The sequence below is a fragment of the Bos mutus genome, chromosome 19, assembly GCF_027580195.1.
Source record: "Bos mutus isolate GX-2022 chromosome 19, NWIPB_WYAK_1.1, whole genome shotgun sequence".
NCBI classification, from domain to species: domain Eukaryota; kingdom Metazoa; phylum Chordata; class Mammalia; order Artiodactyla; family Bovidae; genus Bos; species Bos mutus.
In genome coordinates, this window is record NC_091635.1 from 20,768,770 (window position 1) to 20,792,342 (window position 23,573).

Consider the following 23,573-nt stretch of genomic DNA (forward strand, 5'->3'; position numbering starts at 1 on the left):
AAGAGAACTCCTCCACCCCACACCAACACACACCGAAAACCTGCCCCGCGGTGTCTTCACTCAAGAGGCGCTCACTTTTCTCCTTTCCTGGTTACCTGGTCTTTCCCAGCAAAGGCCAGGCCTGGTTGTTGGTCCCCACCCCGCAGGCAGCGAACTTAGTAGGTCCTGATGCTCGCTTGGCTGACAGCACACCTTCCCCCACCCCAACCCCAGGCTGCATCCAAGCTTCACCCCTTAATCCAAGGCCTCTGTCTGTCCTCCTGCCCACTAAGAGTTAGGAGTAATGGGGTTTTCATGACTCCAAGACTTTCCCAACGATCCCCAAAGTTAAGGAGAAGGGCATGTTCATTAGAATCTCATCTTTTTGAGATGGGTCCACCCGGAATCTTCTGGATATATGCAAGTAAGTGTTAGTTGCCCAGTCTTCCCTGACTCTTTGCTACTCCATGGACTGCAGCCCACCAGACTCTTCTGTCCATGAGATTTTCCAGGCAAGAGTACTGGAGTGGGTTGCCATTTCCTTCTCCAGACAATCTTCCCGACCCAGGGATCGAACCCAGGTTTCCTGCACTGCAGGCAGATTCTTTACCGACTGAGCTACAAGGGAAGCCAGCCAATAAAAGCCTGTGCCTTTTCTAAGATGAGAACCACCCAAACAAGATGAATAGGGCCTGTCCAAGATGTAGTGTAGTCACGTAGTCCTGTCAAACTCTTTGAGACCCCATGGGCTGTAGCCTGCCACTCTCCTCTGTCCATGGAATTCTTTAGGCAAGAATACTGGAGTGGGATTGCCATTTCCTTCTCCAAGGAATCAAACCCAGGTCTCCTGCATTTCGGGCAGAGTCTTTACTGTCTGAGCCACAAAGGAAGCCCTCCTGGGACGTAACCTTCCCCTCTCCTGAACACTCTTCATTTTTGCTGCTTTTCAGCTTTTTCAGCCCTTCTTTCTGTCAGCATAGGAAAAGGTCTGATTTCTCCCTCCAGTTTGCCTGAATTAGCTCTTTGAACCCTGTATTTCTGTCGATTGTCCACCATTTTAGAAAAACCAAGTGCTGGGACTACCCTGGTGGTCCAGTGGTTAAGAACCTACCTGCCAATGCAGGGGACACGGGTTCAATCCCTGGTCTGAGAGGACCCCACATGCCTTGGGGCAACTAACCCCAAGTACCTCAACTACTGAAGTCTGTGTGCCCTAGAGCCAGTGCTCCACAACAAGAGAAACTGCCGCAATGAGAGTAGCCCTGCAACTAGAGTAGCCCCCGTTCACTGCAGCTAAGCCTGAGCAGCAATGAAGACCCAGCACAGCTAATAAATAAATTAAAAAACACAGTACAGGTCCTTCATTTCCCTCCCTGCCGCCTTCCCCCACCCCCGCCACAACATATTGGTCTAAACCAATGATCAGACAGGCCCTGAATACGAGGCAAGCTAACTGATGCCACCTGACTCCTTTCTTCTTGGTAATCTGTCTTCTCCCCTAGAAGTTTCTTAAGCACATCCACCACCCTCGGTACCTGAGATCTGGAATCCAAAGGAATATTAACAAATATCGTTTTCTGCTGAATAATAATCTAAGGCATGAGGAAGACATATTGTAAAATATATTTTAAATAATTCAAATAGTAAGAATCTTTAAGTGCTCAGTATATGGGTTTGTGGCTTAAAAACAGTAAGCAGAAGAAACATCAAAGCCCTACATGATGCAGCCAGTACACAGTGGTCCTTGGTGGAAAGGATGGTGGATGTAATCTCCCAAATGTTGTCTTGGACTTGCACATACTTTTTACCTTCGTTCGTTTTCTTCATCAGAAATGTATCTTGGAACTCAGTTCTTGACATCCATGAGCACAGCTTAGTAACATTTGGGCCAATGAATTTCTGTTCGTTTAAGCTCAGAAGCATCCCTTGGCCTGACTTTCTCTCTCTCTTGCCATATCACGGAACTCTGACATAGACTTTCACTAAAATCCCCACCAGTAAGATGACAAGGACCGCCAGGAGCAGGAGCCCCCGCCGCAGCACCAGCTGTCTCCCGGACAACCTCCATGCGGCCCTGGGATGGACTTCGAGACACTCTTCTTGGCGCATCTGCTGATCCGACTGAGTCTCCTCTTCCTGTCCAACATCTCTTATCAACATTCCTCCACGGTTTTCAGGGCCCACTGGAGGGGAAAATGAACTCAGCACCTTAAAAGGATATTTTTCATCTGTATAAAAGGAAAAGCACGTATGCAGTACCTGCTGGGAGAATGATAATTCAGGAAGCAGTTGCTTCCTGACCACGAATAAAGAAAATCCTGACTCAGGTGTTGTCCATGAATCCACAGACACTGACTAGATCCTGGTGGGGTCAGCATGGGCTCTGCCCCATTGTGTACAAAGCCAAGTAAGGTAGCTCTTTAGGTTAACAGTTTTGTTGTTTAGCTGCTAAGTCGTGTCTGGCTCTTTGCAACCCCATGGACTATAGCCTGCCAGGCTCCTCTGTCCATGGGATTTTCCAGGCAAGAATACTGGAGTGGGTTGCCATTTCCGCCTCCAGGGTATCTTCCCAACCCAGGGATCAAACCTGCGTCTCCTGCACCAGCAGGTGGATTCTTTACCACTGAGCCACCAGGGAAGCCCAAGTTTAACAGGCTTAGGGGAAATGTTCAAGGGGGCCAGCACCACCAATTAGCATCTCAGAAAGAAAATAAGGTCAGTGGAGGAAAGGATGACCTAAGAGGTGATTCAAGAGCGTTCACAGCACATTGGCAGGGGAGATGCAAGCCTTCCCGTTAGAGGACCCTCTAAAAACCGGACAGGATAGTGACCCAGACCTAGGTTTAGTCTCATGGTACTTCAGAAGAGGAACAGTAAGGAAAACACCCTAAATGCTTGCACCTGTACTGAATTGATCACCTGCAACTCTTAATCATCTTTGGCAGCATGTCTGAGTCAGCAATTAAAGCAAACAAACTTCAGCTGTTGACCTGAAGCTGGATGCTCCCTATCGTTTGTTTCGGAGGCATTATTTCCCTATTTAAATGGGAGCTCAGCACAGCAAATCTAGTTGTGAACACCTAGAGGGGCCTTTCCAAGAGCAGGGGCAGATGTATCATACCTGGGCAAAGTGGGTCCTGAGGGAGCGTGGCCATCCCATTGCCGGCCATTCTTCGCTTCAGATTGGCGTGTTCCTGAGCCTAGGAGAGGGGACGCGTCAGTCCATAGGCTCCATCACAGTGCAGCCACACACCTGGCCGTACCCTTGCTGAGGAAAAACCCAGCCATTTTCTCTCACTGACAGGTAACACAGGAGCCTCTCCAGTTAACAAGCATGGAATCCTCTTTTCTAATGATTGACGCGAGGCCAGTGCATGGGAAAGGTTGGCTGTAAAAAAGACGAGGAAAGTCGGGGACCAACCGTAGGATTCTCCCTTCCTCTTCCTTCATTCATTTTCTCTGTCACCTACTTAACACACTGCCCTGACCCTAGAAAGTTCATAAAGAAAGATGCCCACAGGTATCTTAATGAAACTTTGTTGTTCGGTGGGTAAGTCATGTCTGACTTTGCAACCCCGTGAACTGCAGCCAGGCAAACAGGATATAGTTGCTGGCATCCCACCTTTCTCTCCACTTCTAAATCTTGTCCTGAAATGGGCTGTTCAGGAGCAAGGCAGACGTCTAACATAGGACCCAGGGGGGAAAAGACCTTCTGTTCTACTGAATGAATAAACAAAGGGGAACAGATGTCCTTCACACCTGAGTTAATAAGCCCAGTTAAAACAGCAATGATATATACTCAATATTTTGTATTAGGGAAAAGAATCTGAAAAAGAAAAGGGTCTTCCTTGGCGGTCATGGTTAGGATGTTGCACTTCCACTGCACAGGGTATGGGTTCAATCCCTGGTCAGGGAACTAAGATCCCACATGCCACGTGGTGTGGCCAAAAAATAAAAATATTTTTAAGATTTAAAGAGTATATATATATATCTCTCTCTGTGTGTGTATAAATGAGTCACTGTGCTGTACACCTGAAACTCACATGACATTGTAAATCAATTACACATCAATAAAATAAAACAATGATAAAAAGGTAGCATTTATAATAATAATAATAATAAACCTTCCAAAATAAGGCAAAGAAAGGCAAAGCTGGTTCTGTGTGTTTTCCAGGGCAGGACGGCAGCGTCCATAGTTACCTGCTGGCAGGCTTTTTTCCAGTTTAGCCGGGCAATGAAGCCGAGGAAACACGCAGCCTGAGAGATGGTACAGATGGTGATTCCTGACCACAGACCTGGAGGTGGGGATAATTAACAGAAGTTAACTCGGTGGAAAGCCAGCTGCCCTGGGGAGCGTGTTTCTCCTAAATCACTTCTGAGAATCTGTTCTTATAGCAAAGGAGGGGCCCACAGTGAGCCAGAAACCTCCACCCTGCTCACTCTTGGTTTCCAGGAGGTTCCAGGGAGCCCAGAACCCTGAGGCCACTCTTGGGTTTGTGGATCTCAGAACAAATATCTGGAAGCTGTTTTTGGCCTTTGCAACCATAATGCTTGGCTATTAGGAAAAGTGAATATTCCAGGACAAACTGCTTTCTAGCAGCACCTGCAGACTCCCAATACCTTGTATCATCTTCCTCAACCAAGCAGACTCTACAAACTCTGCCACTCTACAAACGCAGACATCGAGAATTCCCTGGCAGTTCAGGTGCTAAGACTCCACACTTTGACCTAAAAACCCTGCCCCAGACACTCACACAGGACCCAGAGGGGGACCTGAGTGACGAGGGTTCTGCCCAAGAGTGAACCCACAGCAGAGTCAGAAACTCCAAACTGAGAGACTGAATATCCAAGCTGACAGTAGTCTCAGTTGTCAGGTCTTACACAAAAATAGACCTCTGACCCACAATCTAAAGCAACCTGTCTAGGAAGCCAATCCCTTACCTGTAACTGACAGCCGAGAAGCCAGTCTGCTTCACATCAGACTCCTGAGAGGCCAGATCATTCTTTAGGGATAAGCTAAATAATTTCTGCAATAACTGATGCAAAATGTCCAAGCTTTGACTTGTAACTGACAGCCTCCCTAATTTCTGTCCTGGTTTCCCACTTAAGACCACCCAGAGAAAAGCAAACGTGCCCCCTGACCAGGCACACAGGATGCCCCACTTCTGGGCCTCCCCTTTGTCCCACCGTGGCTCCCTCCCCTGCCCCTGCCATGTAGCCGGCTAGATCTGGGTAAGGTGACAGGGGCTGGATGGGACTCATGCTTTAAGGCTTGGGTGGCCAGATCTCATGCACATTTTTCAACTCTGCTCCTTGGTACCCATCAGCCCATATTGTACTTTACAGGTGTGATCAGCCTGATCTTTAGAACAGTCAACCTGTCACTCCTACAGTGGACCCAGTGAAAGCAAAGCCTTCCTCTTCTGAAAATTCCCATTACACAGAAACCACAAGCTCCTCCACCCATCTTAAACATTAGATAACCACCTACATGTGTGTGTGCATGCTAAGTCGCTTCTGACTGTGTGACTCCATGGACTGTAGCCCACCAGGCTCCTCTGTCCATGGGATTCTTCAGGCAAGAATACTGGAGTGGGTTGCCATGCCCTCCTCGAGGGGATCTTCCTGACCCAGGGACTGAACTCGTTTCTCTTGCATCTCCTGCTTTGGCAGGTGGGTTCTTTACCACTAACATTACCTGGGAAGCCCATAACCAGCTACCTCCAGCTGTATTTTGAAAGCTAGGAGTTAAATTTCCAAGGATTTCACTATACTATTGAAAAGATACCTGTTTGACTCAAGGAGGAATGCTGAAACGGGATGGTTATCAGGATTCCCTGGACAGGACCCAAAAAATCAATGTTGGGAAAGCCTCAGGGATTTAGGATGGCCATTGTGATTTTCTGGCCTTGCCCGTGAGAACCTGTAGCTCCTGACACTTCTCAGGGCTCCTGGTGTAGGTGGACAGCACGTCCTGCCAGAAGGGATACGAGTTTCAACACCAGTTGGTACAGGGAGTGTCCACTGTCTTCTCACAGAGCCCTCACTTCCTCAGAGTCCCCAGCTTTTTTAAAAAATTATTAATTTTTATTTGGCTACACTGGGTCTTAATTGCAGCATGTGGGATCTAGTTCCCCAACCAGAAATCAAACCCAGGCCCCCTGCATTGGGAGCAAGGAGTCCTATCCACTGGACCCCCAGGGAAGTTCCCCCCAACATCTTTTATATATGAATCAATATATAACATTATATTATTTCCAGTGTATAACACCATGATTCAATATCTGTGAAATGACCACCTCCATAAATTCAGTTAACACCCATCACCTCACATAGCTACACAATTTTTTTTGCTTATGATGAGAACTTTTAAGATCTACTCTCAGCAATTTTCAAATATACAATATGGTATTATTAACTACAGGCTTCCCAGGTGGCACAGTGGTGAAGAATCCACCAGCAAAGCAGGAGACGCAGGTTCAATCCCTGGGTTGGGAAGATCCCCTGGAGGAGGAAATAGCAACCCACCCAGTATTCTTGCCTGGGAAATCCCATGGACAGAGGAGCCTGGTGGGCTGCAGTCCATGGGGTTGCAGAGAGTTGGACAAGAGAGTGATGGAGAGGCTGTCACCATGCTGTAGATCACACCCCCACACCCCCAGGACTTATTTTCCAACTGCAAGTTTGCACCCTAACATTTTTTTAAGGTGATCCTTACCTCTGCCTGTGCTGTACACTCTGTAGGTGAGCTTTTGTTAAACAGCAGAGCGGGCCTAGTACAGCTCTTGGGACATAGATCTATACTTCAAAGTGAATTTCTATAATATTAATATTTTCCTTAGCTATGTCACTGGCAAACCCCAAAATATGAATAATGCCAGGAATTCTCTGGAGGTCCAGTGATTAGCACTTGGCACTTTGACTGCCAAGAACCCAGGTTCAATCCCTGGTTGGGAAACTAAGATCTCACAAACTGCCAGAAAATAAGATTTAAAATGACTTTCAAAAATATGAATAAGGCCAGAAACTCAGAATAAATAATTTTCCACACCAATGAAGTTTGCCTTGGCAACTCCATTCTTTGGACATCTCCCATATTTTTCATTAAAATATTATTGAACGAGAAAAATGTGCAACATACAAGACACATTGATCTGAAAGCTGAGTCTCCTTATCAGGTGACGCCTCTGCCTCTGAGCTAGCCAAGAGCTGAGGGATACAGATGAGCACTGTCTCCACTGCACCCAGCTAGTGTGCTCAGGTTTTAATGTAATCACGTATTAACGCTGATGTACACCCAAGTATTATTTTAGAAGTCAAAGCTGGGCAGTCACCCGTTTCTCTGTTCTTTTAAAGCGGCGTCTCAAAATCTGTCTCCGAGCTCTGACAGCCACCTCCCAGGCCGTGATCCCGGCTCTTCCTGCTCTGGGGGAGGCTTACCCAGCAGTCCAAGCCCAGCAGCAAACATGAGGGAGATCCCGATGGGAAGACCGAGCACGTAGTACCCCACAGCGTTGATGATGGCGCCCGCCTTCTGGTTCCCGGTGCCTCGCAGGATGCCTCCACAGGTGCACTGCGGGCAGACGCCAGTCCTGTGAACACGGCTCATGCTGCCCCACGACGCCCACCCCGCACCCCCCACCTCAGGGGACTCTGCCTCAAGTCCAGGGCCTCGTGAAGTGGATGTGAGAGGAATATCCCACCTCCCCGCCGCTCTTCTCTGTTAAAATCTACCATCGTCAGCAGAAACTCGTGGATCGTAAAGGCGGCTGAGGTGGTACCACCGCTCAGTACTCACAGCCAGCCCTTCGAAGAGATGCGAAACCGCGTAAATCGGGACCACCTGGGCCACCAGCGAGACGATCTCTCTGTCAGGAGAACAAAGCAGAGCATGACTGGGAGGCGGACGTGGGCAGAGAGCAGGGCAGTGTGGCTCCTGGTGACCGTATTCTGACCGCCAGGCAGGGCTCCGCGTCTGTGTGGAGCCAACAGGCTCAGGTGTCCCGCCAACAACCTTTTCAGGGACAGTCCTACCTTGTTTTGGTCTGCAGTGGAAACTACTGTATCTCAAGACTTTTAGAAAACATATAGTCCCTGTGGTCAACATAAACAGTTCAGCCATATGATTTCACTAAAAAAGAATGCATATAATGTATACATGTAGCTGATTCACTTAGCTGTACACCTGAAATTTAACACAACACTACAAATCAACTAGACTCCCAATAAAGTTAAAATGAAAGTCAATCAAATGATTCTGTACTCCTCTCCTGCACCCCCCAAAATAAAATGGGGGTTATAGAGCCATCCTCCTTTTCACACAATTCCATGCACGTCCCCTCCAAGTGTCTGAGTGATGCACAACAGGATCAGGGTCAGGCTCCCTCCAGGGAACCAGGCTGGCAAGTTCTAAAGGCCACAGATAGAGTTTACAGAGCTGGCCTTGACCCTCACCTCTACAGCTAGAGACAGAAAGACACTGCCAGGGGCCGGAACGGCCGAGTATTCCCAATTCCTTCAAGTGGTTAACGAAGAAATGGCTGTCTGGCAGTAAATGTTGGTTGAATGAATAAATAATTAAGACATCCAGCACAGAACAGGATGGTCCCCCCTCCCTGCCAAACAAGGACAGAAGTACAGTTCTTTTATTCAAATGTTATTTTGCTTTTAATAGGTAACATATGCCAATGGTTAAAAGAAATTAAACAACATGAAAAGCATATGGAGGAAAATCTTATTTCCATTCCTTCCCCACTCCTCCCGTGACCTGCCCCCAAACCAAGGAACAGTTCTGGGCACTGTCTTTGTCCAGTGTTCATGAAAATAAAAGCAAGCACAAATATATATTCTTCTTTCCCCTTCTGGACCTGATGTATGATTTCATGTTCTGACATTCTCTTCATGATGTTCTGTACCTTGACTTTTCTGCCTCGTGTATTACATTCACTTTTTAAAAATCTTATATATTTATTTTTGGCTGTGCTGTGTCTTCGTTGCTGTGTGGTATTTTCTCTAGTTGTGGTGAGCAGGGGCTACCCTTCCTTACAATGGGGGAGCTTCTCATTGCAGTGGCTTCTGTTGCAGAGCACGGGCTCTAGGTCTCGTGGGCTGGTAGTCGTGGCTCCCAGGCTCCAGAGCACAGGCTCAGTAATCGTGGTGCATGGGCTTACTTGCTCCATGGCAAGTGGGATCTTCCCGGACCAGGGTTCAAACTTGTGTCTCCTGATGTCGCAGATGGACTTTCCACCACTGAGCCACTAGGGAAGCCCCTATATTCACATTCCATCAGGATATATTATTATGCTGCTGAATCCTATCTACTCATATTTTATTTTGGATTTTAAAATTGACATTAATTAGGAAGATTGGCCCGTGGATTGCTTTCTTTTTTCATGTGAATACTTTGTCAGCTTCGGTACCGACATACTTGCTTCCTAAACAGAATGAGGAAATTTTCTTTTTTCTGGAACCGTTAAGGCAGCATTGGGATTATCTACGTCTTAAAGATTTCATAGAATTCTCCTTTGAAACGCTCCGGAGCTGGTGCTTTTATTTTCATTTTTGGCTGTACTGCGAGGCATGTGGGATCTAGTTCCCCAACCAGGGACTGAACCCGGGACCCCTTCAGTGGAAGCACAGTCGTAACCACCGGACCACCAGGGAAGTCGCTGGAGTTGGTGTTTTTTAATACATATGTATACATATTTTTTATTTGGCTGCACTGGGTCTTAGTTGTGGCATTCGGGATCTCTTAGTCACAGCATGTGAGATCTAGTTCCCTGACCAGGGATAGCACTCAGGCCCCCTGCATTGGGAGCTTGGAGTCTTAGCCACTGGACTACCAGGGAAGTCCCCTGGTACTTTAAAAATAACTATTTCTTATTTCGTCTAAACAAATTGATCTATTTAGACCTATGTTTTCTAGAATAATTTTTTAATTAAAAATTTTTTGTAATTTGTATTGAAGCAAAGTTGATTTACAATGTGTTAGTTTTAGGTGTTAGCACAGGGATTCAGTTATAGATACATGTGTATATACTTTTTCAGTATATACTGAAAAAGTCTTTGTTGGTCGCATAAGTTTTGAGAAGTTATTTCCCCACGTTTTAAATGTACTTGCAAAAGTTGTGCAAACTAGTCTCTTCCACTTTAAGAAAACTACGGTTTTTCAGTCATTTCCCCGTTTCTGACTGCATAGAGGTGCACACTGCCTTTCTGCCCTTTGTTTGGGTCAGGCATCTGTGTCATCCTCAGAATGTGTCATTAGTTCTGCCAGTTTCAGCTGAGCTTGGCCATATCACAAATAATTTGATTTTGTGAGTTTTCTATGTCTCCTAATTCCATAAAAAATCCCATTGGTGGGACTCTTGTTTTTCACTCTATTCCCTGCTCTATTTGATTTTCCAAAAGTGCACAGATTGAGAATCAAACTTCCTACCAGGTTCTGCTGAAGCCATCCTGCAAGACAGACTTCTGATCAAGTGAAGAAGCTGAGCATGATCTCTGGCTACATCTGACTCACTCTGATGTGAGGGATATTCAAACATTTCACAGCAAAACGGCAAAGGCTAAAAGGTGACAACCCACCACCAGAAGTCAAAAGACAGATTCCCGAGGCATAGTCTGAGGGTCAGTTCCATCCACACCACCTGCTTTGTGAATCTAGGAGGGACAAGTCAATTCTGCATTTTGTAACTGCTGACGAATCCCAGTTACGGACTTCCCTGGTGGTCCAGTGGTTAAGACTCTGCACTCCCAATGCAGGGGGCATGGGTTCGATCCCAGGTTGGGGAACTAAGATCCCACATGTCACATGGTTCAGCAAAAATAAATAAATAAATAAAAAGAAGCCCAAGGAAGGGGTAACAGCACAATATAGCTACCGAGTCAGCATACACTGTGGCCTCGTGGATGAAAGCTATCAAACCAACCTAACGGGATCTGCAGAGCACGGGGGACTTTGCTGGTGCAAGAATTCTTCAGTGATTGATCGATAATGTGATGTGTGGAGACAGCTCAGGGGTGAGAGTTCCACTTCAGTTCAGATGGACAAACACATTACAAGACTACTGCCAGCCAGGCACTTGGGCAGCTTCTGGGCCACCAAGATGACTCATGTTGTTGGGAAGGAAGTACTTTAGTGAAGATGGAGGCAGTGGTACCCAAAAGGAGTTACCATCTTTAAAAGATGTGAGTACTCCACTAGCAGAAACATACACCCACCACCCATGCCCACTGAGTCGGCTTCTAGATTATAAATTAGTTCCTACATCCTATCCGTTCTTGCCAGGTAACAACTGCATCTCTGATCTTGGAGGTGACTCAGGCTCCCCACCAAGATGCAACCATCCAGGAGGCCCAGTGTGAAAGCAGCTCCCACCGACCAGATTTACATCCCAGGAAAACCTCCACACTCACTGGTCCTTGGTGAAAACGTAGCCCACGACATCCTTGCAGCCTAACAACAGGACACAAAAGATGACAGCAAAGAGCCCTGGAGATCAGATGGCAGGAGAAGCACACGGTGAGAGAGGGGGTCCGCAGGGAAGGGCATGGGGGCTGTGGGCGCATCCCCGAGTCTAGGCACCTGTGACCAGCAGGGCGACGGCGGAGGATGTCTTGGCCTGCTCGATGTCCCTGGCCCCCAGTGCATTCCCCACCCGGACGCTGGCGGCCACGCTGAAGCCTGTGGGGACCTGAAATGAGGAGGGCACCTGACGGTGATGCTGAGACTCAGTCCTCCAGTTAGTCCTACATGCACATGCACACCTGTGCGTACCCTGGTCCTTCCCACACCACAGGCCCTTCTGTTCCCACGTCCCAGGTGCATTTCTAAGGCGACACTTGGGGAGGACAAAGCCCTTCAGAATATCCACCTGATGCTTTCAGTAAAAGAGAGTCAAAGGGAAGCCTTTGATGACCAGGGTTCTTCTCCAGAGCTTCAGCACCCTCTTCCTTCCTCTAGCTGAACAACATCCTGCCCACGCATGGGGTCCACTCAGCCATCCTCGGGCACGTGCCTGGGCACGTGGGACACTGCCATCTCTTGGCAGTCGTGAGCAGCGCTGCTAGGAACTTCAGTACAAACATCTGTTTTCATGCCTTGGGGGTCTAACCTACAAATGTCACCGAGTATCCACAGGCAACAGAGACAGGCGGGAGTGGAGCTCAGCCCTGCCTGCAGCACCGTCAGCTTTATCCCCCACCTGTCCCCACCGCATCTGTGTCATGAAACAGGAAAAGAGTTGGCATGTTTGACAAGCGTGCCATCAAACCGAGTCCTTCGGATTGGGGCCGCGTTAGGAGTCAGAGGACCGGGAGCAACCCAGTCCTCTGGACCGTCTCCCCAAAGCCCTCCAGCTCACAGGGAACACCGCCTGCCATACCAAAAGGACCCTCCCAGGCTCCAGGGTGAAATGTGCCCTTCAGGAATCATTTTACAACCTGTACGCGCTGACCGCCTGTGCTCAGCAGTCTTTGGAGGGAAGCACACAGCCCCGCCCCAGGATGGGCTCATACACTCACCATGTACACGATGACGGCCAGCTCATACGCAATGGACTGGGCTCCCAGCTCGACCATGCCAAGGACACCTGTGGGAGAGGGGTGGGTGACTGCGTGCTTCCCACGGGCCCTGGCTGTCCCCCAGCCGCCACCGGCCGGCCCCATGCTGACCGCTCAGGAAGCTCCCGATCTCGTAGGCCCACCACTCGATGCACAGCATCAGCATGCTGGGGACGGCCAGGCGGAAGAAGGGGCCCCAGTCCTGCAGGCACTCCCAGGACCAGCCTGCAGGCAGGACACAGATGCGGTTGGTTGTGACACGAATGGCCACCGGGCAGGGGCTCGAGCCGAGACAGGAGTCGTGTCCAGGCAGGAGACAGGCGGCCTTTACCTCCCCAGGTGTCCTGGTGCAGCCTCTTGGCGAGGATGTACAGGAAGAGGAGGAGAGCCAGGGTGAACTGGGAGACCGTGTTCGCCAGCGCCGAGCCCCTGGGCAGAAGAGAACATGCTGACGGGTACCCCACCTCTCCTGCTGGTGACACAGCAGCCCCGGTCACCTCCTCCCAGAGCAGCATCCCCCCGCAGGGTCCAGAGCGGCTCAAGGAGGAGGGTCAGCGTGGACACCCCACCCGCCCTGGAAATCCACAGGAGGCCACCCTGCTCCCTGACCCAGGACTCCCTGGGACTCACATAACCCCAAGATGCATCTGATAGAGGAACAGGTAGTTGGCGAGGGCGTTGACCAGGTTGGCAGCCACACCAGTCACCATCTGGGGCAGAATGATTCCCTGAAACGAGAGGCCGTGCTGGAGACCCATAGGGACCGCGACTGCCACCCAAACAGGCGCCCTCATGGCCAGCAGGGTGGCTGCCACAGCTGCCGCTCCCGTCCACTGGGCATTCCCTCCTCTGGGTCGGCCGGAAGGGCATCTTTCTGGCCACGGACACGCGGCAGGAGAGAGGGAAGCGGCAGAGAGGGAGGACGAGAGGCGGCTCGTGCACAGGAGCAGCGTGAGCACATCACCTTCCCCGGACACCTGGACCAACGCTGAAGGTCGGGAACTAAGGGGACGCTATGACCCTGGGATGGGCGACAGACCCGAGCAGGTCCAGGCCTCCCACATTTCTGACCGACTGAAGGCATGAGAGTGAAGCGACATGGGACCAGGGCTGACGTCTCTCCTTGCAGCATCAGGACAGAAAATGGACGCAGAGAAAGCCGGCTGTGATGAAGGCAGAAGCACTGCTTCCCCCGACTGGAAGGGGCCGCCCACCGCAAGGGGTCACCTCACTGTACAACGTCACCTTTCAGATGAGCAGAGAGAGAAGATGTGGTGTGTATATACAATGGACGATGACTCGGCCATGGAAAAGAATGACATTTTGCCATTTGCAGTGGACGTGGAAGGCATTATGCTCAGTGAATTAAGTCAGAGAAAGACAAATACTATATGCTTTCACTTATGTATGGAATTTTAAAAATAAAACAGACTCACAAGCCCAGAGACCAAACCAGTGGTTACCAGTGGGAAGAGGGAAGGGGGAGGGGCAATATAGGAGGAGGGAATTAGGAGGTAGAACCCGCTATTAATATGTGAGTTAAATTATCTACAAGGACATACTGCACAACACAGGGAATGTAGCCAGTATGTTATAACAACGATACATGGGAATTAAAAATTATGAATCACTATATTGTATATCTGTAACTTATAGAATATTGTACATCAACTATACCCCAATTTTTAAAAAGTGCTACCTCCTTGTAAAGCATCATGCCCAAAATCATAGGCTGTTTGAAATTCTGCTCTTTGAAACCACAGTATAAATCAAACATCTTAGGACTCCCCTGGTGGTCCAGTGGTTAAGTATCCGCCTGTCAATGCAGGGCACACAAGTTCAATCCCTGGTCTCGGAAGATCCCACATGCTGCAGGTTAACTGAGCCCGGCCACCACAGCTGCTGAGCCTGGGTGCTAGGGCCCCCTCCCCACAACTAGAGGAAGCCCTCGAGCAGCAATGAAGACCCAGTGCAGCCGTCATTCATTAATTAATTTTAAAAAGCAGTCTGGATTTCCCACAGGAGCCACAGTGTCTCTGGACACAGCAATTGGGGAGGGAGGGCTTGGTCACTCTGCAGGGCAGGCGGACACTGGCGGACACTGGCCGCTTGCTTACGGCTCCTCTGCTCCGCCCTCCCTTCACACCGTCCTTCAGATCTCCCACCCCACCTCCACCCCCGCTCTGTGCCTGAGACCCATGCTCCCCTGGCTGCTCTGCATCCTGCGGGCTCATGGCTGCGGGCTCAGAGGCCAGACCAGGACCTTGCCAAGCACTCTGTTTACCGGGAGCCCTGGTCTGTTTCAGCAGGAGAGGCAGGTGACCCGATGGTTAGGTAGAGGCTGTGGGACCACCTGGCAGAGGGGGCCTGGGTGGGATCCCACTGAGGGAAAAGAGGAGAAACAGCGGAGGCACTGAGGAGGGACTGAGGCTAAGGCCCGTTGCACAGCTCCCTCTGCATCCCCACAAGCCTGCCCCTCACCTTTCTGCATCCTCCGCCCTTTAGTGACCCCAGTAACCTGTCCTTCACGTGTCACATAGGCAGCGGCTCCATCCTTTCCTTTTCTCCTGCATCTAGTCAGCCTGGGCAACCCCCTTCCATGTCCAGGCTCCCACTGCACCCCCCCAGTCTGGGTTGCACCCCCCTCTCCTTCCCACCTTGGGAAACTCACGTGTTCTCCACCACTCGAGTCCCCTTCCTGACCCCATGGCTCAGGACTCCTTCTTCTAGGTCGTCTCCCCTGCCTCAGGGCCTTCAGGGAGGGGTCCTCATACCCACTCCTCACTCAAGCACTAAGGAGCCCCACGTTTGTTGGGGGGCTGACAGGGCAAAGGCCCTCAAACAGGGTAACAAACTATGAGGGGACAGCCCAGAGTCCAGGGCACACGCTGGTTTCTGCCTCTTTACAGGCATTTCAAGTATACAATTCTGATACTAATAAAAACGTGGAACTAGTGGAAATCTTGTTCTGTTACGAGGATAGCACCTTAACTTTAAGGATGTCAAATAGGTAAAAAGCTTCCTTCTCCATCATCCTGCCCCTGTCACACAAGCCCGGGAGAGCCTGCCCTCATGGGCTGGTACCCTACCACCACCTGGCACCCTATTTATCTGGTCCTTCTGGAAGGAAGTCGACGGTCCCACACATGACTCCACACCTACAGAGCCAGGCTCTGGCCACTGCTGTTAGTCACCCACCAAGAGTCCTGATGACAGGAGGCACTTTCGTGGGGAAGCGGGTGCTTTCACATCCCCAGATGGCCGGAGCTGAAAGGTCGCCCCCAACCCCTCTGGAGCCAGGCGATGGTGCAGGGCCAAGAATCCTCCCTGCTGGCCCACCAATAACAATATTTCCAAATGGGAACCGGATCCAACTTTTCCAGTGCCAATAACAACCTATCCTTTCCTTGACTCCTCAGCCCTGCGAGCACCCCTCGGGGAAACGCCCCACAGGGGCTCCGGATAGGCGAGCCTCTCCACCCGGTCTCCCTGACCCCTGAAAGGAGAGATGTGCTCACCCCTACAGTACAGGAGAGTCGAGTTACCTGGTTGAGCAGGTACTTCACTTGTAACGTGTAGAGGAAGGTCGCCTGCAAGACAACATGGGACAGAGGTCAGCACCCTGGCCAGCCTCACAGTGGAGAGCTGGGACCTCGGCCAGCCTGCCCTCTGCTCTCACAGGAGGCCCAGGCTGGGGCCCTCTTGGGAGGCTCGGGGGCAGGACAGGAACCCCAAGTCCGGACATCTCTCTTATGGGTGAACATGATCTAAGCACCCCCGGGGGAGCTGGGAGAGTGGTTTCCTTGGGTGCTTGGTTGGGACTCTCCTGGGGGCACTGGGCTTTGCAGGAGGCCCATGCAAACTCTGGATGGGTGCCCCTTTCTATAGATTAGGCTGTAGTCCTATTTGGTGGAATAAACTCAAGAATATTCAGTTCAGGGACTTCCCTGGTAGTTCAGTGGTTAAGACTTCACCTTCCAATGTATGGGGTGCCAGCTTGGTCCCTGGTCAGAGTGCTACAATCCCACATGTCTCAGGGTACCCCCCTCCAAAAAAAAAAAAAAAAAAAAACCCAAAACATAAAACAGAAGCAATACTGTAACAAATTCAATAAAGATGTTAAGTAAAAATCTTAGAAAAGAATATTCAGTTTAAAAGGAAAAAATAAAGACCACGATCTCAATTATGAGGGCAAATGAGTGCTTCTGAGGTCTAAATTACATCCCCTCCCAGTTCATATGCTGAAGCCCTCATGCCCAATGTGACCATATTTGATAAAGTCTTTAAAAGTGAAAATGTTAGTCGTTTCTGACTCTTTGCAACCCCATGGACTGTAGCCTGCCAGGCTCCTCTATCCATGGAATTCTTCAGGCAAGAATATTGGAGTGGCTTGCCATTTCCTTCTCCAGGAGATCGTCCCAACCCAGGGATTGAACCTAGGTTTGATCCTCCAATCTACACTGGAGGCAGATTCTTTACCATCTGAGCCACCAGGGAAGCCCAAAGTCAATTAAGTTTAAATGAGGCCACTGGGGGGGCCCTGATCCAGCAGGACTGGTGCCCTTTCTGGGCAGACAAGCAACACTGGGGGTGGGCCTCCATGCCAAGGAGAGAGGCCTCGGAGGAAACCAGCCCCGACACCTTGACCTTGGACCTGCCAGCCCCCGAGACTGTGAGAAATCGGTTTCTGTTGTCTAAGCCTGTGATATTTTGTTACAGCAGCTCAGCAGACTAATCCAGCCACATGTTTAACTGAATGAAATAGCTGTGCTTATTCACCAAGCAGGTAGCCCCCCCCCCCGAACACTAACACACGTGGGTTCCATGCCTCAGGCTTAGCAAGCAAGAGCCTCAAAGTTCCGGGCGAGGCCCCTGGGGGTCCGTGGTGGCAAGGATTCACCGTCTACAGGAGAAGTCTGAGCTCCTCCCCGCGGGTGAGCAGAGGCCCCTTCTGCTACAGGAGCGGGGACCCCGGCCTCTGCAGCCCTCTTGACCCTGGTGTTTCTTGAGGGATAAAGGTTTGTGTCTTTCCCGAGTGTGATGAAAACTACGCTTCCTTGAAGGAGCCAACTCCTCATGTGGGCATCATCGCAGGGCTGAACCAGATCCCTGAGCTCAAGGCATCTCCGCTGCCTTTTTACCCATGAACCTCAAGGAGGGACCCCCTTACCCCGTGGACACTTACAGGAAGAGCTGGAATGAAGATCATGACGTAGGTCTGGGTAAGCCTGTACAAGGAAGAGGGAAAAGTGACAGAGTGCTCCGTTTCCAGGGGAAGGTAGGCAGGACACAGCAACACTACCTTCACGTGCTTGGCTCTTCCTAAACGTACAGGCTGAAGCTGCTGGAGCACTGTCAGAATCTACACAGAACATGTCATCCTATGACCCGAGTGGCCATTCTTGGTTCTCCCAAGTCTCTCCAGGTCCAGGACACGGGGTTCAAACTGGGCACCCTGGCTGGGTAATTCTTGCCGTGGAGGCAGTCCTGTGTATCCCAAGATGGAGCATCTCTGGTTTCTACCAGCAGCGACACCCCCATACCAGTTCTGACGTCCAGAAACGTCTTGTAACATTCCAAGTGTCCCCTGGGTTCAGAGCCACTGGTTGAGCAGAAAGTCATAAAAGGTCTTTATCAACTAAACCAGCGGCTCTCAAACCTTGCGTCACATTTTAGAATCATCTAGGAGAGCTTTGAAAGACATGGACACCCAGGCTGCACCCCAGGCCAATTAAACCAGAATGCTAGGGACTTCCTGGTGATCCAGTAGCTAAGACTCTGTGTTCCCAATGCAGGGGGCCCAGGTTCGATCCCTGGTCAGGAAACTAGATGCTGCAACTAAAGATCCCGCAACTAAAGATCCCACAGGTGGCAACCAAGATCAAAGATCTCGTATGCAGCCAAATAACTAAATATTTTAACAAACAAATGAAAAGAACAACATGCTGGGGGAGGGCACCAGAGGAGGGGAGGGCGTTGTTTTTTTGTTTTTCTGCCACACCATGCTGCTGCTCCTGTTAAGTCACATCAGTCGTGTCCGACTCTGTGTGACCCCACAGACGACAGCCCACCAAGCTCCCCCATCCCTGGGATTCTCCAGGCAAGAATACTGGAGTGGGTTGCCATTTCCTTCTCCAATGCCACACCATGCGGCTTTCAGGATCTCAGTTCCCCAACCAGGAATCGAACCTGGGCCCTTGGCAGTGAAAGCACAGAGTCCTAACTGCTGCACCACCAGGGAATTCCCCAGCGGTGGGCTTTAAAAGCATTCAGGTGATTTTAATATTGACCAGGGCCAAGAATCACAGAACCGGGAATCAACACCATGAACCACCATTTCATGTGGAGGGTGTTTGCAGATCATATTTCACCCAGAACTATTTACCTGAAAGTTACCCAAATGAGGACCAGGTATGTTATCCCATGGGCCAGGTATGGAGAGTCAGCTGAGGACAGCTTAACCTGCTCCTCATGCATGGCCTGTCCCTGGCCTTGGGAACCCCCAGAGTCTGAACCTGGCTGGCACCATCTTTCTGCCGGGATGGACCCATCCTGCCAGGGGGTGGCCCATCTCACCTGGACACGGCCGGGTCCTGCCTGAAGAGCAGCAAGATGAGCTGGGTGTTGAGGAAGAGCGCCCAGCAGGGCAGACAGCAGAGCAGCAGCACCAGCACGCCTCGCTGCAGGATGACGCCCACGTGCTTCTTGTTCTGGCTCCCAAACGTCTGCGTGCACAGTCAAACCAACACATTAACACAGAAACGGCACCCTCACTGTCCCCCAGAGGCCTCCAATCACGCCCCACAGAGAGACAGATGGCCCCAGAAACTGCTACATTTTAGGTATCAGTGGTTCTCAAATGTCGCTGCTCATCAGAATCACCTAAGGAACATTTCTTATATCTCTGATATTTCATTGTTAGGGTATAGAAACACAACAGGTTTCTGCATATTAATTTTGTGTCCTAGAACTTTACCAAATTCATTGATGAGCTCCAGGTGCTTTCTGGTGGCGTCTTTAGGATTTTCTATAGCATCATGTCATCTGTAAACAGTGACAGTTTTACTTCTTCCTTTCCAATTGGGATTGCTTGTATTTCTTTTTCTTCTCTGATTTCTATGGCTGGGACTTCCAATACTGTGTTGAATAAAAGTGGAGCAAGAGGGCATCCTTGTCTGATTCCTGATCTTAGAGGAAAAGGTTTCAGCTTTTCACCATTGAGTATGTTAGCTGTGACCTAATCATTGTTTGGTCACTCGGTCATGTCTGACTCTCTGCAACCCCATGGACTGCAGCACACCAGGCTTTCCTGTCCTTCACCATCTCCTGGAGTTTGTGCAAACTCATGCCATTGAGTCAGTGATGTTTTCTAACCATCTCATCCTCTGCTGCCCCCTTCTCTTGACTTTAATCTTTCCCAGCACCAGGGTCTTTTTCTGTATGGTCTTTATTATATTGAGGTACGTTCTTTCTGTGCCTATTTTCTGAAGAGTTTTTATCATAAATGGATGTTTAATTTGGGGAACATTTTTAAATCATTGATGACAGGGGCTTGATAAAGATAAGTCTGGACTTAACTGGTCCACAGTAGGTCCCAGACACCAATAATTTGTAAAATCTCCCCATGTTCATGTAATCCTAATGTGCAGTCAGGGTGGCCTCACCTGGAAACTGATTAGAAATATGATGTCCTGGGCCTCCCCCTCCCCAGACCTACTGATGCAGAAACTTGGGGATGGGGGGGCACTGGAGCCAGCCCCTATTGCTTACAAAACCCACCATGCACAGCCCTCCCCAGCCAGCTCAGTGACATCTTGGGCAGCTTGAAATTAGCCACTGGGACCGGCATACACAACCAGTCAGGACATTCCCCACCCCAAACCCAAGACCTGGTTCTTCAGGCTTATGGCTGGTGGGGGGCCCCCAAGTGACTCTGACACACATGCCCGTTTGAGGACCCCTGGACATACCAAGCTCCACAATGTTGGAAGTGATAAAAGGGACTTTAACAAAACATCCCCTATCTGTCAAGACGTAGCAGTAGGGCAGTCATGCAGAAAAATGCCACTTCCCAGAACAGAGAGACCTGTGGCCACACTTTGGAGCCAGCAGGAGAGCTGAGAAATGTGGCAAGGGTTTGCCCTGGGGGACTCCACCCTCCACCTGGTGCGGGGCGGGGGAGTGACCTGACCTGGGGCTGCCACTCACCTGGGAGATGAGCGTGTCACAAGCAGAAGACAAGCCGAACCCCACTGAGACACCAGTAACGTTGACCACCTGGGAACAAACCAGGGAGGAGGCTGGGGGCAGGTTCCCCCTCTGCCCGTCAGAGCCCCGGAGCCCTCAGCACTCCACCCAGAGCCTGTGCACAGACCTCCCCGTGCCCTGAATTAAAGGACAGACACAGTGTTGGGAGGAAAGGACATTCAAGGCCGTGGTGACAACACTGCATTAGTCTTTCTTAGACATTTGTTCCCCAGGTCTTGGGCACCTTTTTCCGAGGTTCCGAGGACCATGAACCCTTCTTAAGGGGCCTGCGGCATGGCACAGAGCAGTCCTGGGTGAGCCCACTTGCTAGTGACCAAGGATGACCCACACAACGCCCTGAAGGACTCTGCGAGAGCAGGAACAAGTCTCAGAGCCAAGACTCATGCCTTCCAGCATCCACAGCATCCCCAAACCAGGGAAGTCTGAGGCCCTGCCTGCCTCCACCCGCTGCCCCCTGAGTCTGCAGGAAGCACCAGGGACAGCAGTCCCCGCCAGGCCCAGCCCGGAAGCACCAGCTTTCCTGCACTTCCGTGGCCAAGAAGGATCTGTGGGAAGCTTGCTGAGTTCCCCAAATATCCAAACATCAGAGACCAAAAAGGATAATTAAACCAGGGTTGTCCACGCTACTCCCTGAAAGCAAAGCAATCCACGAGCCCCTGGGGATGGTTCAGAGCACCTTGCAGGCTCAGAGGTGGCAAGTTCAAATGCCCGATGGACCAGGTGTGGGAGGCCGATGCGGGCATTTCAGAGGACACACCTGAGGCAAGAACTTGAGTGAAACATCTGCTGGCCCAAGTGAACAGGCTGGCAGGGCCCCCAAGCCAGCAACCACGGCTGAGGGCAATGACACCTCTCTGTGGCTGTGGGGCTCACGTCTGGGGTACAGAGAGGACTGGTGCCTCCTGATTTTTTTCATTTTTATTATTTAAATTTTTAAAAGTTTTATTATTATTTGGGGTTGGGGGGGGCGCGGTAGGCTGAGCTGGGTCTTTGTTGTGGAACAACAAGGGATCCCCACCAGGGATCCAGCCCATGTCCCCTGCCCTGAAAGGCAGATTCTTAACCACTGGACTACCAGGGAAGTCCCTCCTCCCAGTTTCAGGTTTGGACCCGGGCACCCAGGGTTTCATATTCTGGCATCTCGGGATAAGAGACAAATCAAGAGCTGGGGGAGGGGGGAGGGTTTCTACTGGTGAACAATTCCCTACTTCCAGATGTGGGGTCCGGGTGGGAGCCAGAGCTCCAGGGATGGCAGACTAGCTGGCGTGGCAGACAGAATTCTGGCCCTCCAAAGACGCCCCCTCCGGAGCCTGGCACCTGAGGAGACACATACCTGGGGCGGCTCCCTGGGGAAGGAGAGGTAGGCTGAGGACGGAAACACGGTCCCAGCCCTGCCCACACCTGGAGGTTAGCCCAGTGAAACCCCTTTCAGACCAGTGGCCTCCAGCAGTGAGAGATTCAGGCACGCATGTGTCTTCCCTGAAGCCCCAAAACTCTGATCATCTGTAAGAGCCACAGGGGCAAATGAACACACAGACGGCTTCCTATCTCTCAGCTGGCCAGCCCCGTACGTACAGCAATTGCCAGTGTGACAGCGTCCAGCTCCAGCTTCCCCAGGTGCCCGCAGAACACAGAGCTCACAAAACCGATGAGGAACACCATCAACTGGGCCAGGAACTGGGAAGAGACAGAAAACACGAAGCTGCAAGTGAGGGCCGCCATGGCAGTGGAAGGAAGGCGGGGGCGGGGGGCTCCCAGGTGACCCCGCCCTCCCCGGTGGGCTTGGACCAGAGGTAAGGAGGCCTGGCTTGCACGGAGCCTCCGCCAGCTCTCACAGGCAAACGAGCAGCCTCGGGTGGACTTCTTGAAAAATATGCAGGTTCATTTGCTGCCACCAGTGTCATGTTTCTGAGAACTTCCAACTTTTAAAATTTATTTTTCACTGTAGATTCTCATACCATAGACTGCATGCCTATTTTCCCTGAAATTTCTAGAGGCTGCCTCCTGGGATGACCCGTTGTTATTTCAGATTCCTCCTGAGGGCTGAAGAGAACAGCTTTCAACGGCCAGCAGAACAGTCCACGGAGAGGAACTCCTGAGGCGGACCTGAGGCTACCTCAATGGAAGGCCAGTGGGGTCTGGAACGATGGAGTGAATCATCACCAGTCTGCCAAGCATCTCAGATTCCACAAAACCTCCAATATGAGGGCAAATGCAGCTTGAGGAACACGGACTCATTCTCCCTCACCATTCCAGAACTTCCAGCCTCACCTCTGGACACTGACTTATCTCCTCAGGTTAATTTAAAACCACCTTCTGTGACCTGCCAGACCCGGGAGGTGCAGGACTTCCCGGGAAGCCCATCGGCCCCACACGCCCCTCTCAAAGTGCACTCCCGGGGCTCAGGGAGCTTGTGCAGGTCCAGCCAGCACTGCTGCCGTTCAGTCCTTCGAGGGCGAAAGCTCCTCCGGTGATCTCAGGCGAGGCTCCCAGTGACCCTCGTCCTCACCTCTGTCGACCCACACTGCCATCGGCTAGCGCCGCAACCACCCAAGATTGCCATGTGGGCATCGGACCTGGCCCTGCTGGTGACGGTACAGGTGACTGCCTGCTTTCCCTCCCTGCACCTGGAGACAGACAGGTACATCTCCACAGGTGGACCCAGATCGACAGACCTTGAGAGGCCTGCTCTCAGCCGTGTGTGCACGTGTGCATGCGTGTGCGGTGGCGAGGGTGCATATATCTCCACATCGAATTCCAAA

At 50.9% G+C, this 23,573-nt stretch overlaps 1 protein-coding gene and 1 long non-coding RNA gene across 2 annotated transcripts in view; one reads left to right on the top strand and one right to left on the bottom strand.

Annotated features, from left to right (window-relative positions):
• The window catches only part of LOC138992097 (uncharacterized), a 49,146-nt gene extending 46,841 nt beyond the window's left edge, over positions 1–2,305 (top strand). Inside the window, exon 3 of the long non-coding RNA XR_011467964.1 lies at positions 1,978–2,305. This is a non-coding gene — a long non-coding RNA (uncharacterized lncRNA). The remainder of the gene's footprint in view (positions 1–1,977) is intronic.
• Positions 2,306–3,059: 754 nt separating this feature from the next.
• The window catches only part of SLC47A1 (solute carrier family 47 member 1), a 28,854-nt gene continuing 8,340 nt past the window's right edge, over positions 3,060–23,573 (bottom strand). The window contains exons 2-16 of the mRNA XM_070357318.1: positions 22,387–22,488; positions 20,752–20,820; positions 19,120–19,268; positions 17,729–17,771; positions 16,089–16,133; positions 13,174–13,271; positions 12,875–12,972; positions 12,655–12,768; positions 12,505–12,572; positions 11,567–11,675; positions 11,398–11,473; positions 7,778–7,847; positions 7,420–7,552; positions 4,180–4,274; positions 3,060–3,179 (exon numbers count right to left, since the gene is read on the bottom strand). Coding sequence (XP_070213419.1) covers positions 3,060–3,179; positions 4,180–4,274; positions 7,420–7,552; positions 7,778–7,847; positions 11,398–11,473; positions 11,567–11,675; positions 12,505–12,572; positions 12,655–12,768; positions 12,875–12,972; positions 13,174–13,271; positions 16,089–16,133; positions 17,729–17,771; positions 19,120–19,268; positions 20,752–20,820; positions 22,387–22,488 — 1,389 coding nt within the window. The remainder of the gene's footprint in view (positions 3,180–4,179; positions 4,275–7,419; positions 7,553–7,777; positions 7,848–11,397; positions 11,474–11,566; positions 11,676–12,504; positions 12,573–12,654; positions 12,769–12,874; positions 12,973–13,173; positions 13,272–16,088; positions 16,134–17,728; positions 17,772–19,119; positions 19,269–20,751; positions 20,821–22,386; positions 22,489–23,573) is intronic.